Source organism: Odocoileus virginianus, chromosome 8 (assembly GCF_023699985.2).
Source record: "Odocoileus virginianus isolate 20LAN1187 ecotype Illinois chromosome 8, Ovbor_1.2, whole genome shotgun sequence".
NCBI classification, from domain to species: domain Eukaryota; kingdom Metazoa; phylum Chordata; class Mammalia; order Artiodactyla; family Cervidae; genus Odocoileus; species Odocoileus virginianus.
This window is the reverse complement of record NC_069681.1, coordinates 40,139,263-40,157,137: the sequence shown is the minus strand read 5'-3', so window position 1 is coordinate 40,157,137 and position 17,875 is coordinate 40,139,263. Positions and strand designations below refer to the sequence as shown.

Genomic DNA, 17,875 nt, shown 5'->3' with positions numbered 1-17,875 from the left:
TTGCTCTCTTGGACATTTATCCCAAAGAAATGAAAACTTATGTTTATGCAAAAATCTCTGCATTAATGCTTATAGAGGCTTTACCCCTAATAGCAAAGCACTGGAAACAACCCACGTATCCTTCAGTAAGTGAAGAGTTCTACAAATTTCGTATATCCAAACAATACTACTACTCAGCAAATAAAAATACTACTCAGCAAATAAAAAGGAATGAATACATACAACAACTTGGATGGACCTCAAGGGCATGCTCAGTTAAAAAAAAATGAAGCTTAAAATGTTACATACTAGTTGATTCCTACAATGATAAAGATATAAAGATGAAAAATAGATTAGTGGTTGCTTGGTGATAGGGACAAGGGGTGGGTCAGGAGCACAACAGAATGCTTTTGTGGTGACAAAAAAGTTCTGTATGTTGACTGTGGTATGGTTACACTAATCCATACATAGGATTACATTGCATAGAAGTATAAACATACACACACAGGCAAAGAATGCAGGCTTAAAAAATTATGAAAACTGAATAGTTCTATAGTTTCATTACAGCAATGTATCAGTGTTGGGCTTTCCTGGTAGCTCAGAAATAAAGAATCCACCTGCAATGCAGGAGACCTGAGTTCGATCCCTTGGTTGGGAAGATCCCCTGGAGGAGGGCGTGACAACCCACTCCAATATTCTTGCCTGGAGAATTCCCATGGACAGAGGAGCCTGGAAATGTCTGTGAGACTTTGGTATGGTTTTATGAGATGTTTCCATTGAGGAAAGGTGAGTGAAGGGTACCCAGGACTCTACTGGTTTTGCAACTTCTTATGAATCTATATTGATTTTGAAATTAAAATAATTTTTAAGAATATTAGCACCATTATAAAACACTATTATACATTTTAAAAATAGGCATAGCCTATTGGTATTTGAATGCAATTGGCATCTGAAACAACTTCTTTTCAAAGGCTTACTTCTAAAATTCTTCAGTTTGAAGTGATTCATTTTTTAAAATTTTAATTCAAGTATGCAGTTGTGTCACTTCAAAAAATATGGTCTGTGAACATAAAAGTTTCAGCTCTGTCCTCCACACTTTTTCTTCTTCTTCTTCGAATGCCCTTTATTTGACCAGGAAGGATGTCATTTCCTAAAGCACTGAGAAAGCCACATTTAACTTGAACAGCATTGTTCTTTTAGGTTATTAAGGGTATTCAATTTTCTCTGATGGTTGCTACTCTGAGTTGGAGACTCTTCTGAAAAGTCAGACTGAGAAAATTGCCCTAGTTCCAATACTCACACATACATACAAATGCCACAAAACTTTGGAATTAATACAATCAATAACCTTTGAAAATGGAGTTAAAAGCAACAATTGAATGCTAAGATGTAGCAAACTATCTTGTTCCCTTTTTCTTTGAATATCAATGTGGCCAGGGAATTGAGAACCACAATAGAGAGTTCAACTGAACAAGCATTTATTGAGTACCTAAATCATAATACCTTACAATGATGTTCATGTTATGCAGAGTGGTACAGGTTATAGTGATGAGAAAGAGTCCATACCATCCAAGCGATGTCAGATTTGCATCCCCACTATTCACACAATGCTGGAGACCTGGGTTCAGTCCCTGGGTCAGAGATCCCCTGGAGAAGGGAATGGCTACCCACTTCAGTATTCTTGCCTGGAGAATTCCATGGACAGAGCAGCCTGGTGGACTAGTCCATGGGGTTCAAGGAGTCAGACACTACTGAGCGACTAATAACTAGGCTTTATACTGGCACATTGAGTGAGAAACAGCAACATTTTATATAACACCAGTGACAAGGAAATCAAACTTTCAGCAGAGTCAAGAGAAGAAATAGCTTAGCTACCTTGGGTGAAATTAGGGTAAGTCTCTGGAGAAAGGCATCAGGTCAGGAGAGTAGTTGCAAGGCTATGAAAATTAAAGTGCTATGAACAATGGTTTGCAGGACTGCAACCATACCAAATGAGTAAAATGTATAAGAATTAGGAATTTCACATACAGAATTTCTCTATTTTCTGTGAATTATGTGGGATACATGTGGATAAAGTTTTTTTTTTAATTCTGCTCAATTGTGGATAAAATATGGCATTTTCAACAAAATATCCTATCTCAAAAAGTGAAACTTAATTGCCCTGTCATGTCCGATTCTTTGCGACCCCCATGGACGGTGTCCCTCCAGGCTCCTCTGTCCATGGGATTCTCCAGGCAAGAATACTAGAGTGGGTAGCCATTCCCTTCTCCAGGGGATCTTGCCAACCCAGAGATTGAACCCAGGAAGCCTGGCATGCTTCAGTCCACGGGGTCACAAAGAGTCGGACACAACTCAGCGAGTGAACAACAGCGGTCCTATCTGTAGAGGTAGATATGGTGGTTCTGATAAGAGCTCAGAAGAAAAGTCACCAGACTCCTCTCTTTTGTTCTCATTTTTGTTGGTTTTGTTGATGGAAAGTAAATCTTAGCATTAGTGGATACTAAACCATTCTCCTTTTTTTTTTTTTTAATGTAAAAAAGCCAATTATATTCTACTGTGCTTATTTGATTGGGACTACTTAAAGTGCTAACCTTCTATCGTTGATCAGGTTAATTCTGTATTATTAAAGCCAACATTAAATTATCAAGAAAATTAAAAACCAAAATGATAACCCTTTACTATGAAATGCATTAAAACTAAGGTGGATTAATGGATGGATGAGAAAGAGAGATGTGTGAAAAAAAAAATCAGTGAAGAAAATTTTCATAAAATTTGGAAAGAAAATACAAAAAAATTAAGAGGATAATAGGAGCTTTTGGTGCATAGATAGATGCATAGATAGATGATAGATAGATAGATAGATAGATGATAGATAGGTAGATGATAGATAGATAATAGATGGCTTCATTTCTTGAAATAATCACTTAAGGACTTTGTCAGTTTTCTTGGTCTGAATCGAATAGACTGCCAAATATTTCTCCAGCACAGATGGGTTTATTCAGGATCAGCAGAGAACTCAACTCAGAAAAGAAAGGAGGGCACCTTTTTGGAGGAGAAAAGGAAGTTGGGAGCTCTGTTCTAGTGAATAGAGTCCTTGGCTTTTCATTGGCTGGATCCTTGTCTCTGCTATTGTTGCAGGTGTGAGAGCTCCCCCTTCTGGTCTCCCAACTCTATTTAATTGAGGGTTTTGTTTATTAATTTTTTACAGTGTACACCAGAAAATTAAGAAAATGTTACAGAAACCAAATTCTTGCACTAGAAACCTCAAATATAGTTTCCAGGCAAAGGATAAAATGATGGAGATAAGCTGTGGTAGTGGAAAAGATCCATTTATATGGAAATACCTTTTACTGCCCTATCTTTACATTGGCGTCATGCTTTGTCAGTATCTGAAGTCTCTGGGCATGTAATTGTCACCTGGGGCCCAGGTCTAGCCAATAAGACTTTAACTCTCCAGGAAATCCAAACAGTAGAGATTAGACTGGTCTTCAGAGCAAGAACACAAGAACAGAAACAGGGAGTTACTTGACTGAACCGTCATGTTATATGGAGTGTCTAAAAAATACATCACAAATGTTTGTATCTGGCTTCCTGGTGGCTCAGTGGTAAAGAATCAGCCTGCAATGCAGGAGACACAGGTTGGATCCCTGGGTTGGGAAGATTCCCTGGAGAAGGAAATGGCAATCCACTCCAGTATCCTTGCCTGGGAAATCCCATGGACAAAGGAGCCTGGCGGGCTATAGTTCCATAGGACTGCAAAGAGTTGGACATGACTTATTGACTAAATAACAATGTTTGTATCCAGCCATGAAAAAGGGCTTCCTGTATTTTTTTTTTTCTGGTTTTGGTCCATTCCATTTTAAATATTCTGTCCTCTTAAAAGTCAAATTGGAATTTTCAGTGAGTCTAAAAAAGACCTGATTGGTTTAGAATTGATCAACTTAGAACCATTCACTGCTTATCGTATTCAAGGCAAATAGCACTTCATTATAGGTGGATTAGCAGCTCCTCTGAATTGCTGCAAGGATTTCTCTTCATAGTCAACCCTGGATCCATCTTCCAAAGTTCCCAGAACTGCAAAGCTTCAGATGCCTGAAGATGATGTCTTGGCAGTTCCACTGCTTCTCAACAGGCCTGGATCTCAGAAATCCCAGACAAGTTGATATTGATCCTTTTTAAAAAGTTATGTACAAAGGAAGTGTATCTGCCAACCTCCTTTAGAAACAGGGTCAAATAACCAGTTGGAAAATTTTCCAAAGGTGTCACATTAAACTTTAATAATACCTTCATTTTTATGAGGCTGTTAACTTTGGAAATTGCTTTCACATGCATTATCTCATTGCATGTTCTATTTCATTGAAACAGTGTCTAGGTTTTAGGGCTAAATTGCAATGACATAGATATCAAAATGTTGGCAAGGACGATTCAAGAAAAATGATTATCCCTATACTGAACAGAAGTATTAAAGAGGAATTGACTGACTTCATGATTAAGTACTGCAAAGGATTAAGATTCTAATGACTCCTTTAGCCTGCTGCCCAGCTGTTGAAGGTTTACCAGAGCCATTTCACTGTTTTGTTTTGTTTTTCGTTTTCAAGGAGAAAATGAGTCACTTCTTTTTTGTCCCCTTCCATCCTTCTTATTCCTGATTTTTTTTCCAATAAATCTTTAGGTCAGCCCAACCCCAGGCTGCATCCGTGCCCTCATGAAGATGCTATACTGCGCTTATTGTCGAGGACTCCCCGCTGTGAGACCATGCAACAACTACTGCCTCAATGTCATGAAGGGCTGCCTGGCAAATCAAGCTGATCTCGACACCGAGTGGAACCTGTTTATAGGTAAGGAGCATCCCCATGGATTCAAGCAGAGGGATGTGAGAATAGCAGGTGTTCATGGGGCCTGATGGGCAGGTCCAAAGTGGTGATGACTTGTAGAGACTAGGAGGATTGAAACACACAGAGAGAGAGTGTGTGTTCAGAAAATCATAAATATTATGTTGCGTTTTTCTTCATTTTTTTTAATCCTGAAAAATAAGACTTCTTGGTCTATTGTGATGGACAGTCCTGTTGAAGATAGTAGGAGCCAGCTGTATTGCAGTAGCTGATCTGTCTGATGAAGATAGAAGTAATCTTGTTGAATTTCTGGGAGCACCTGTGAGTAAGGGACACATTAGAAAAGAATCTTGTTTTAAGAAAAAGCCCACAGTCCTGTCTCTTTCTTATTCGTAGTGTCTCAGCATAATCACAGATATTAGTAAACACTTCCTGCCTTAAACATCTACGGTGAAAATAGCTCAATATTTTTGCTGAAATATGCGGATTTTCTTCCTCAGCCTCCAGAGAAGAATGTTTTCAGCACAGCAGCATGAAACAGCCTTCCCGTCTTTAAAAGGGAGGCGGGAGGGAGGTGGGGGAGTTACTGAGTAGGTCTGTGAATCACTGCTGTGGTCTGGAGATGTAGAAACCGCTTAGGAGACTGCACCGCCAAAAGATATTTCCCAAATTGCTATCCAAGGATAAAAGGACAAACTTCATAGGCAGGCTTCTCCCAGGAAAATACACAGGCCTTGAAAGAGTAAATGTGTTTTCTCCCCCTCTGTCAAATGGCCTTCAAATAAAAGTAGTTTTCAACTGCATTTACTGGGGTTGCATTGTGACAAGCAGAATGGGGCCAATAACAGTGGCATTCCTCAGCCTCAGAGGGACTTCATCATTTATGCAACCCTCTAAACTAGAAGTCTTGAGTAAAGACTTCTGACATCTCAGATTTGGGTAGGAAAGGAAAAAGGTGCATCAGAATGCAAAGAAACCTTAGCAAAAATATGCAGTCAGCCTTGGCAGAAAAACTCATTAGCTAACACACTGCTTTGCTTATGAAGGCCAAAGAAAATGGTTGTAAAGTTTTAGAAGGATTTTAGAGTGGGTAGATCCAAATGGAAGTAATCTAACAAAGATCTCAGAAATCATTACCGAGAGAATAAATTGACATATTCTACTCTTTCTCTTCAGTGGGAGGACAAAATCTATTTGTATAATCTTGAGTTACTTCATTTGAGAAATGAGGGGGTTTTTAAAAGGTTAATCATTACGGTACCTTTCTAACCCCAAAAGGTGTGATTCTTTGCTAAGATTTTTGTCCTTTGCTAAGATTTTGGAGAGGAGTATGAATTTTTTAGACATGTAAGCCTGAGCTTCTAAAATATAAGTTTAGATGAATTTTGGCAAAGACGTTCTACCTAAATAATACTAATTTAAAAACACTTGCATCCTTCATTAGCCTACTCAATTCAAAAGGAAAAAGTAGTTCAAATGCAGTATATTTGTATAATCATATTATCACTTACATATGTAAAGCCTAAACTGAAACAACTGTATAAATCATTGAGTGGTAAAAGTAAAACAAATCTGTAAGTTAAATGCAAACTATAAATAAAGAAAGCTTAAGGTTACCACATTAAAATACTCACATCAAGAAATCTAAAAAGGTGTACGTATTAAAAAAAAAAGATGGTCTCATAGCATCATCACTTCTGAATCATAAAAATTATTCATACTGTTGGGTTAAAATTGCCATAATGCATAACACAGTCAAACTGTTTTGGTCAGCTTGCAATTTACTGATGAAAGTAGGCATGCGGATTTTGTTAAATAGAGCAGGACATGATCAAAAATGAGAATATGAGCTTGTTAACTTGTAAGAGCAACAGTGACTTCTTGATTGACATTTTTTCTCAGTGTTATTGGCTGTTTTAACATGAAACAAATCCTTATACTTTATAATCAGCTGGTTTTCCTAGGTGCCAACTTGATGTGAAATGGAATGCCTAAAAAATCATTTGATTTAAAAACTAAAATTTGAACTTTGAAATTTGAAACTATGATGGGGTTACCTGTGGTGTCTTACCATATGTTTGAAGGGAAGCTGATAGTTAGGCCTGCATTAATATATTTCATAGCCCTTGCTCCGCTGTATCCTTTTTTATTAGTCCTAGAGATCGCTAAGAAAATTCTTCCAATTTTCTTACCTTGGGTTTGGCTGCGGCATTGAGAATTGACCACCTGGATAGACTTATAAGGCAAATTCTGTTCTTGCCAATACTTGTCTGGATGTGAGGTGTGAGTTCACCAACTTATTACATGAATTAGTCAAATGTGCCAAGTCCATTTTCCACACAGATACATCCAAGATGACAGTATTACAGTGTTCACGAATGCAGCAGCAAAGATCAGTGAGCAAATCAGTAATTCAACAAAAATTATATATAATAGCCCCCTCTCTGCTCAGCACCTGCATCCCATCACTCTTAGACTTCCAGTGTCTCGTCACCAAACCTTCATTCCTACTGCTGTCAACTGCACGTGCTGTCTCTGTCTGCCACATTAATGTCCTGGTTTATACATTTTATCGATTGTTTTTTTATTATGTGCTCATCTAAACGGTTAACAGTGGCACGCAATCAACCAGCAGTCACAACGAGGATTGAATTGGTGGCACATTCTCATAATCTTTACAATGCCACAAATTAATTGAAAGTGATTTGTAACGATTTAGAATTCAGTTGGTGTCTGCATCATGTCAAAAGAAAGACACTTTGCTGATAAAGTGAAATGTTTTAAGTGTTCAAGTAAAAACCCCAGTGGTATTCACATTCACTTATGAAGTGCTGCAGTTTTTTTGTTTTTTTTTTTAATCCTAGGGAAAAAAATCAGGAGTGCTACTTGTGGTATATTTCCATAGTTCTTTAGAAATTTTAGCTCTATTAAAGTAGGGGAGACCCAGCTCAAAAGATTCTTATTAATTATTATTTTAAAAAGAACTTATTTTTTCCTTCTTTAGGTAAGGAGTTTGTTTTTCTTTTTTTTATTTTTTAAGTTGCTGGCAGCTTTGAAGAAGATGCTGCCAGCTCCACTGTAGGGTACTTGAAAGCCTGGGTTCGCCTCTCTCTGGAGGTGCCCGCTGCTGCCTAGGTGCATGCGGGATTCCCCAGTACAAAAGCCCAAGCGGGCTTCAACCCACTGTATCTCCCACTTGCTGCATCCAAGCCCCCTGCCCCCGTTCCCACAGCTCCCAGGAGCAGAAGGATGTGAGAGTGGCTTTTAGCTGGTTCCCTCTTTGAAACAGTGCAGTAGGAGAATAATTTGAGGGTACTGACAGTCTCTTTTAGGCACTTACCCCAGGTGTTGCTGTATATTCATAGTCAGCTTATTCTAGCCTGGTTTTTAACGGTTGTCTAAATGCAAAAGCGTTTTCTTAAAAAGTGTTTATGTAAATTAAAATTTCCTAGAGGGAAAAAATAAATAAATAAAAATAAATAAAATTTCCTAGAGGGAAACGGATCGTGGACAGAACGTGCCATTTCAGTAATGTCCTGCAGTTCTTTTGAGTGTTTGGCATGGTTACCAGCATTCCACAGATAAGAACAGTTCCATTGACGAGCAACCACATTGCAGATTACACCTAGCTGGTGAGCACGGAAGTTAAGGCTGAAGTTACATTATATAGCTACAATAGATCTTGCTTCTATTTTAAAATCTAGGATGTGTGGAACAGCCTCCCCCAAACATCTGGTACCTTCTATAACTAGAGAATAGAATAGACTGTGAGAATTAGGGAAAAAAAAGTTTTTGTAGGTGAGGGGAGGCACATACTGGTGAGACCAAAGATGGATTCCATGTTGTTCTGTACTTTTTTTTTAACACTGAAATGTTTTAGGAGGCTTATTACTATCAATAGAAGGAGAAATTATCTCTATAGCTCCATGTAGAAGTGAGACCTTACCATGTTTTTTTCCCAACACTGAAGCTTAAGGTTTTAGGTTATTCTAGTTTGTAAGATGCTTATAATCTTAACAGATTAATTCAAGTCATTATATTGAGTAAGCTAGAAGCATACTTTTTTTTTGCCCTCAGGGAATTGAATGTAGTTAAATTAATTATAATCAACTGTGATGAGGTGTTATAAAAATAGAGACTCAGGATCCTAACTGTCTACTCCCCTGGGGGACTTAACTTCATCTGGGGGGTCAGAGAAGCCCTAGCTTGATAAGTATAGAATAAAGTACTCATTCTATGACTAAGTATTGAATTATCATTGTCAAACACAATTGATGTTGAGCAGCCATAATACATTACAATTGCTACCTTACCGGCTCCAAGTATTAGCAAATCTTTGTGACAACTTCAATAGGTGTAGCATGATCTATCAGTGGTTCTTAAATACTTATTTGTTTAATTTTTGACATGGTTTATGATCCACTCTCACCACCATTGACATGGACTTGAACTGATAAGATTTGGAAGATGTATATTCATTTTTGTCCAGAAAAGGTTGAGTTCCCTGGTCTATTGACACCCTCCAGTGAAAGAGAGACAGAAAGGCAGTTTGTATTTAATTTAGGCCTTTAGGCCTTGCACACATAGATCAGACAAACCAATGATATCAAATTCTCTGGGCTTCTTCCTCCTTTCAAACCAACCAAGTCTCAAGACAGAAGCCTGGCGTGACAACATCAAACATGAAGCCTAAGGTAAGTACCACATCTGTGCTAGGCCAAGAGACAATGCAGTGGATGCTATTCATTCACCCTCTCATTCATTCATAAATCCTGCAATGTTGACTGAGTGCCTAGTATGGACCTTGCTCTGATTTAAGCAAGGGAGTCACGCCAGTAAGAACCTGCCTACTAAGAACATGGCTCAGTTCATGTCTATTGAATGGAGTAAATGAAAACAAGTAGGCAGAGGCATGGAAGGGAATGCAGTAAGAGGCTATTCTGTGTTACTTTGTTGGTCTGCTCGTTTAATGGAAGTATGACTAAATTCAGTCATTTAAAAAGTGCATATCCCTGGATGAGTGCAGGGATGGCAGAAACAAATCAGGTAATGAGCCTGGTTCTTTCACTGTGACAGCTGCTATCAAGTTGTAAATTAAAGCCAGCCACAAGGAAGGTGTGTTAGGTCAGTCAAAGGACTTGTGTCACATTATAAATGGCCACTTGGGGACACAGATGACTTTCTTAGGACCTGCAAGAGTCATTTCATCCTCAAGGTATTTTGTGTATTTGCAACTTTCTATCTGGGGAAAATGTTGCTAGATAAATATGTATCATTTCTTATAAATAAACTTGGGTTCACTTTTTATAAAATAAATGGACTGTGAGATGTTGCATTTCAGAAGGATACCGAATACACACAAGGAACTATTTCAAGCATTTGTGTAAGATGCTCCTCTTTTAAAGACTTTCTTAAGCATGAAATCCTATAATATGAATCTGATACTTTTTTTAGTTTTAAAGAATTCTATAGTAAATACGACTCTGGCTGATATATTTAAATCCCATGTCTCAAAAACCTCTAAACCCTAAACATAGAAAGTCATTTCAAGAACTGTCGTTAGCAGCAAACTTCCAAGACTTCTTCATCTCTGCTTTGTAGAAGACAAGAGCCTATTCAATAAAACAGGTCAGAAACACAACTCTAAAACTGAAGAACAAAAGTCAAGGCAATTATTGTAGAATCTGATCTCACCATTAGCTACAGAACTTACGTTTGCCCTTGTGCATTCTTAAAAGCACCAAGAAAGATTAAAAAAAAAAAAGAAAAACAGAATTACTTTATTTTCTATCAGTTGAAATCTAACCCCTCCCAAACCCCTGCCTTCTTTCTATAGTTATTGATTCAACATTTCTCGTTTCTCCTGGACATTTATCATATGCTGTGTTCTCTCTGTAATGCTGGCAGAATGCATAAGCAGTGCTAACTACTCATTGAGAAGAAAAAAAAAAAAAAAAACAGTTGGCTGGTACCCAGAAGCCTTTCATGAGCAGCATTTGTTATCAATTTCCTACTTTTGGAGAGTGGTTTCCTTCTGAACTCTACATATGTGGAAATATTGCTATGTGGCACAGTAGGGTTAATGTCTTAAGGGTGGTTTAATATAGGGGGCGACTCAGCCAACACAGAGGGAAGGAGGCGTTTCCCAACTTCTGAACACTTACTATTGCTAATCTTGAGGCAACAACTCAAGGGATTCATGGCACTGCAATTTCCATTCTGAAAGTCTCAAGCAGACTTTCCCATGGATCAAAGCAGGCAAAGCACATGAAACTAAAATTACTTGGTGCAGTAGACAACTAGTCCTTTTAAGGTATGCATATGTATTTCCTGGGTCCCCAGTGCCAACTTCTGTTCATCCATTTCTTCCAGTTCCCACATACTCAACTTCTATACAACTTATAATTGTCCTTACTCCATTTCCCACAAATACGATATTCTAGAGTTTCAAGTTGGAATTCATGGTGCAGTATAATATGACACCACCAATGGCCTGCAACAAGGCAAACCAATTTTTGCAAGTACAACATTCTTTAGGATACAAGATGTTCCATTTACAATGGGAAGTTCACTGAAATACCTCTTCTGCCTTATCCTGCTCTCCAATTTCTATGAGAACCAGGGACAGAAGGATTTAGTTTACCAGGAGCAAGCCGAGCACATCAAAATGATTGAAAGTGGCTAGAGAATTTCCTTTGTATTGGCGATTTCACATTTTGCTTTCAATTTCAGTGTTTCCCATAGAAATGGTTTAATTTGATAATTATAACAGAAAGTACTTGTTTTTAATAATCAACATCTGATTTTAGTAATGTGATAGTTTTCACTGTCATATTTTCAAGTTCAAGCTACAACACAAGATGTCTGGTTTGGGGCATGCCACGAGAAAATATTTGATGATTCTTTAGAATGGAATTCAACAGATTTCAAGTTAAATAGCTCCCAGAAATGCAGACAAAAATCAAACACTACCATTAGCCCACTGACAGTCTTAGCTATTCCAATTTCAGGAAATAAGAGGAACATGAGGTAGAAAAAAAGGGTTCTGTTGCAAAAACTAGAAAAGAAGAAATATAAATAGGGTGAAGTTAGCGAATTGTTAAAGACAACATTAAAACACTGTTGATGCTATGTATAAAATAGATAACTGCTGAGAACCTACTGTATAGCACTGGAAATTCGAGCTCTGTGGTGACCTAAATGGGAAGGAAATCCAAATAGAAGAGGCTATATATGTGTATGTCTAGCTGATTCTTTGTCGTACAGTAGAAACTAACACAGCATTAAGAAGCTATGCTCCAATAAACATTAATTAAAAAATTAAAATAACACGATTGCTTACAAATAGTGACCTTATAACAAGTCCTAGGACCACTGCGACCAAAAGTCCTTCATGTGGTGAACAATTTAATGAATAAAGGGAGGGAGGAGTAAACTCCTAAAATATGCAAATCCCTTTGAGAGTCTTGATTAATAGGGAAAATCTTTATTTTAACCCAAGTAATAGGTCCTTGTATGGTGCTGCCATACTTTATTAAAACATCTTAATAATAGTATTGTTAAACCAGGGTACTTAGACTTCATTTCCCATAAACATAACATTTATATTAAATAGATATAATTAGATCTTAAGTAGAAATATATTAGGTATAAATATGTCCTCCAATTGTTCTAAAAGTTCCTTTAATTCATTATTATCTCACAAGTAGAGCTACTGTAGTTCCCTGGTGGCCTAGTAGTTAGGATTCATACTTGCACTGTTATGGCCCAGGTTCCATCCCCAGTCATGTAACAGACCCCACAAGCTGTGCAACCAAAATTTAAAAAAAAAAAAGAAAAAAAGATAGAGCTGCTAATTATGCCTTAATGCTTTAGTCATTTTTCCTCAGGCTTATTTCTTTAACAATTATAAAATACCTTAGTTTGTAAAGAATCTGCCTACAGTGAGGGAGACCTGGGTTCGATCCCTGGGTTGGGATGATCTGCTGGAGAAGGGAAAGTCTGTTCACCCCAGTATTCTGGCCTGGAGAATTCCATGGACTGTATAGCCCGTAGCGTGGCAAAAAATTGGACACGACTGAGCAACTTTCATTTTCACAAGCTGTGCAGCCAAAATTAAAAAAAAAAAAAAAGGTAGAGCTGCTAATCACATCTTAATGCTTGTCATTTTTCCTCAGGCTTATTTCTTTAACAATTATAAAAAATCTTTTTGAACTGTTTTCTTTTTATCTTCTTTTCTTTGTGGATTGTTTATCATGAGCAAATACTCCAAGGAACCAGAGGTGAAGCCAGGTTAGAAGAGACGGCCCTAGGAATTATTCTGATGGTTAAAAACATGTTTTCATTGGTTACTCTGAAAGGGAAATTGGTAGAAAAAATGTCCTTGGGAGTAATTGAAACTTTTGAAATCCTTCATGGTATATGAAAACTGTGAACTGGTAAGTCACTTAAAAAATATTGTGTCTACAGATATGTGGTAAGATAGCAGGAGAGAATTTAAATTAAAATAGAGCATGAAATATGACTTGTCCTTCAAATAACAGCTTATATATAAATCCCACATAAAAAGATATATCCTTGATTTCTTTTCCTTTGCATGGATTTAAACAATTTGCTACACTAAGAATTTCCTTTATTATAACCCCTGAATAAGTGAAAATTAGAAAGAGAAGTGAAAAAATAAGCCAGTGGATATTTGACATTACCCCAAGAAGAGATATAAGTATCATATTTTTATTCTTTAAAGTGCTGGGATCTTCTAGAAAGATAACACTGATAATTAAATGTCAAAAAAAAAAAAGAAAAACACCAAAAACCCAGACAGTATTCACCTCTAAAATCTCAATGCTCAGGAAATTAACTGATTTAATGAGAGACCTCAAAATAATATCAAGTGGGATGAATAAGCTAACAGATGTAATAGACTTCTGGAACTAGCAACTATCACCTCTTTGGCCGCCAGAGTTGATGTGGTTTTAAGATTGACTAAGTCAGAAAGTAAGGTAAGACACCTGTCTTACCTCAGCCCTATATCTATCACAAGTAACTTCATACTAACTTGAAAAAGTAAGGTCTCCCATTGGAAGCAGAATCACCCTTCTGTAAGAGAGTTTACTGACTTCAAGAAAGGGAGTTTTCTGAGAATCCATGACAATCAGTGGGTGAGGGCAGTTTGGAGTTCTTGATCTTAAAACTTATGCATATGGCTCCTGGTTTTCTAAATTCAAAGTCTTAGACTTTTTTTTTTTTTAGATGAGTTCTTTATCTTACCATAGTTTTGTGTTCCGGATTCTTCCGTGTTAACATAGTCATAGAAATGTATTCCATAGTCCAAAATCTATGTATAAAACCCAACCAGATGGGAAAACCGAAATCAACAATAGTCCTAAGAGTATTCGGGAGGAGTAATTCTACAAATACCAGTACACAGTGCACTTGGAAGGTGTGGATCACGCATAGTTGCTGACTTCTAAACAGTGATTCCACAAAGTGAAATATATATGTATACATACATCCCTTCATTCATGAGCCTTGTAGTATTTTCTATTGAACTGCTGTGTCTGAATATAAAATATTTGGCAAGCTCACGGTAACCCAATTTAATATATGTCTAATACTACCATTTATTGGTTGAGATCCACATATATACTCCTCAAGGGTGTCTATGAGAGGTTGAATGTTGAAGTGTGTCTTGCTACTTACCTATGATTATAGTATCCAATTCTAAAACTATGAGAGAGTTGTAAGAAACTTTATTCCTCTTTTTATATGGTTCTTGGTTCCATTTGGAAAACATGATATACATAGCAATAAGAGCTAACAGATATTGGACATTTACTCTCTATCAGGCAATACTGTAATCATTTTACCCTTTTAATCCATGTGATAACCCTATTAAGTAGTCAATATTATGATTTCCATTGTACAGATAGGTGACATTTCCAAGGTCATACAACATGTAAGTTGCAACTATCAGGTTCTGGTTTCAGAGCCCAGGTTTTACTCTTTAGGAAGTAACTCTGAGTCTCTGGCTATATGAATTGAGGTGGAAAATATTGGGAGAACTCGAGTATTTACTATAGTGAGCACTGTCCAATAGAATTTTTTTGCATCAATAAAAATAGTCTTATGTCTGAGCTGCCCAACATAGAAGCTAGCCATATGTAGCTACTGAGCACTGTAACTATGTCTAATGAGACTGATCAGTTGAATTTGTATTTTATTTTGATTAATTTAAGTTCAGTCACATGTAGCTTTTGAGCACTTAAAATGTGACTAATACGTCTGAGGAACTAAATTTCTCATTTCATTAATTTAATTAATTTAATCACTGTAAGTGGGTAATGGTTATGCTATCTGACAAGTTTAGGCCACTGAAATATCTATAATTTCCATCATGTAGCTCAGCTTCTGAATACATCTAATTCTCTTCAAAGAAGTGTGCAATTAGATGCCTTTTTGTGCTTAGATCAAGACTGGGCATATAGTAGATACAAAAGAAGCAAAGCTGTACTCCCCATTCCTGAGAAATTCTAATTTTCCAAAGAGATGCCATGTACGCTTTCAAAGTGGGAGCTTAATTAAGTGCATAGTTATGAGCAGTAGTCCTTGAATCACTACATGAGTTTGAATCCTGTCTCCACTGTATATTATTATGTGTGGCTTGAAGAACATTATTTAACTGTCATAAATCTCCAGGTGTTTTCTCATCAATAAACTGGAGATAATAGAACCCACCTCTTAGCTTTGTGAGAATGAAGCTAGATAATGCATCTGAAGGATCAGACATGTCCGCAAAGGGGGCATGGAAGGAGAAGCCATGTGGGTTTCCATTGAGGTGAATAAGCTATGAAGGTAGGAGCAGAAAATAGAAAACAACAGGGTAGGCAAGGAGACAGTAGAAGATCAAGGTAAGTAAGTCCACCGTGTACCAACCTTCAAGTCACAAACTTTCAAAGATGAGAACATGCATTTCATCAACGTCAGGTGTGCATGAAATTGCAGCTAGCCCTCCATCGCCTACTGCTGACCATCCTTCAGCTCCACCATCTCCCACCTTTGCACCATCCTCCAGTCAGTAACTCTTCTTGCCTCTTCACTCGATGCCAGCCCCAGTGAGGATAGTTAATCAGAAAGAATCAAAGTGGACAAGATTAGAGAAAGTGCACACTTCATCGGACAAGCTTCTTCTTACCCTGTTTCTGGATTTTCCTTACCTCCTGGGACGCAGAATCCATCCCAGCAGAGAGGGCCTTGCTCTTGCTCAGGTGAATAAGAATCTGTGACACGAAGATGGAAAAAGAGTGGTGCAGAGATAAGAATAAGCATGATGTGCTTCAGTGCTTGCGAAGAAACCAGACAAGCTGATATAGACATACTTGCTGGCTATACTGGGAGGTGGGATTGGTCAGGCCTGGATGGCTGAAGCTTTAAAAGTCAGTCAAATACTTGACTTTCTTTTGTCTTGTAGGCAATGAAAAGTTACAGGACATTTTCATCCAAGGAATAGCAGGGTCTAAGCCATAATTTGGCATCTGAGTAAAGGATGGATTCAGATGAATGAGACCAGTGGTAGCAAGACAATCACTGAAATGGGGCATAGAAGGAGAAAGGAAGACAGTGCTAAGGATAGAAGTGAAAGTAAAAAATTATAGGACTTCATGTCTAAATATAGGCAACTAAAGAGAGGATAAAGAAAGAAACACATCAGATTTGACTAAGACAAACACATGAAAGAAAGATGATACTGTCGGCCAATAGAAAAGCTACCTTGGAATATGACAAATATGGATTTCTTCCATCTCTTTAAAACCTTGCTGGACTTGAGAAACAGTGGTTCCCAATATAGGAATGTCCCATTGGATGCTGAAAATAGCAGTGTTTTGTGTTCTTTGAATAGGAGACAAGGATGCCAAGAACCATTGGAGGGTTTCCACTCCAAACGATTCTGTAGCCAACTTCTCTACTAAACTCCATCAGATTGTTCCCAGAATCCCCTCTCCTGGCCACCACACAGGTGCCTACATGTTCTTCCCCTGTGAAATTATACTCTCTTTACCTCTAAACGTTAAACATTTAACAGCCTGCTCATCAGTATGAATTCTCAGAATGAGTCTTTATCTGTACCTACTCTACAACCTCTAATTAAGTGTAGTTAGAATGTTAGCTGTGCAAATATGACAGTGCTTAACAGAATGTTACAATGAAGACTTGCCTTGATCAGTTCTCAAGATACGTGTGCATGCTAAATTGTGTCCAACTCTTTGCATCCCTATGGACTGCAGCCTGCCAGGCTCCTCCATCCATGGGATTCTCCAGGCAAGAATACTAGAGAGGGTCACCTTGCCCTCCTCCAGGAGATATTCCCAACCCAGGATCGAACCCACATCTCTTACGTCTCCTGCATTAGCAGGCAGGTTCTTTAACACTAGTGCCACCTAGGAAACCCCAAGATACATTTTTCTCGTTATTCAGGAACCCTTTGATGGTCATATTTATCATATATACATTGAGATTTTGTAGTGGCAGTCAACCCAAGAGTAAATTTATTTTCTATTGGCTTTTGCCTTTCTTAGCACATGAAAACTAGGGTCACCTAGTTTTTTGGTCACCACCAAATTCTGAATTTCATGTTGAAGCGTGAAATTCATTAATTTTACAAAAAGCTTGCCTCTGGGGCATTCATTTCTTTCACTGACAAGAATGCCCTGTATTAGAAAACAACCCCTTACTTCATTGCATACCTTATAGCACAGCTGTCACCAATGAAAACAACATGTCAGGACTAATGTAATCTATTAATGAGTTTCTGAACATGGAGTCCATCCAAGGAGCAAGACAAACACACAGTGCAGCTTTTGCAATGCAGCATTGGAAGGAGCAGTGAGTTGTTTTTTTTTTTTTTTTTTTTTGAATCTCATATTGCCAAGTTACTGATTTAAGAATGCCCTAGAGTATAAATTATTTCACCAAACCTCTATAGTGACTTTTGTCGAATGCCTTCTGCTTAGCCCATTAAAGGTGAAAACCATGAAATATTATTTGATTTGTAACCCAAGAAAATG

At 37.7% G+C, this 17,875-nt stretch overlaps 1 protein-coding gene across 2 annotated transcripts in view; it reads left to right on the top strand.

Annotated features, from left to right (window-relative positions):
• GPC6 (glypican 6) overlaps positions 1-17,875 on the top strand; it is a 1,189,310-nt gene that overhangs the window by 806,343 nt on the left and 365,092 nt on the right. For both annotated transcript variants that reach the window (XM_070471522.1, XM_020884423.2), the window contains exon 4: positions 4,652-4,817. In XM_070471522.1, coding sequence (XP_070327623.1) covers positions 4,652-4,817 — 166 coding nt within the window. The remainder of the gene's footprint in view (positions 1-4,651; positions 4,818-17,875) is intronic.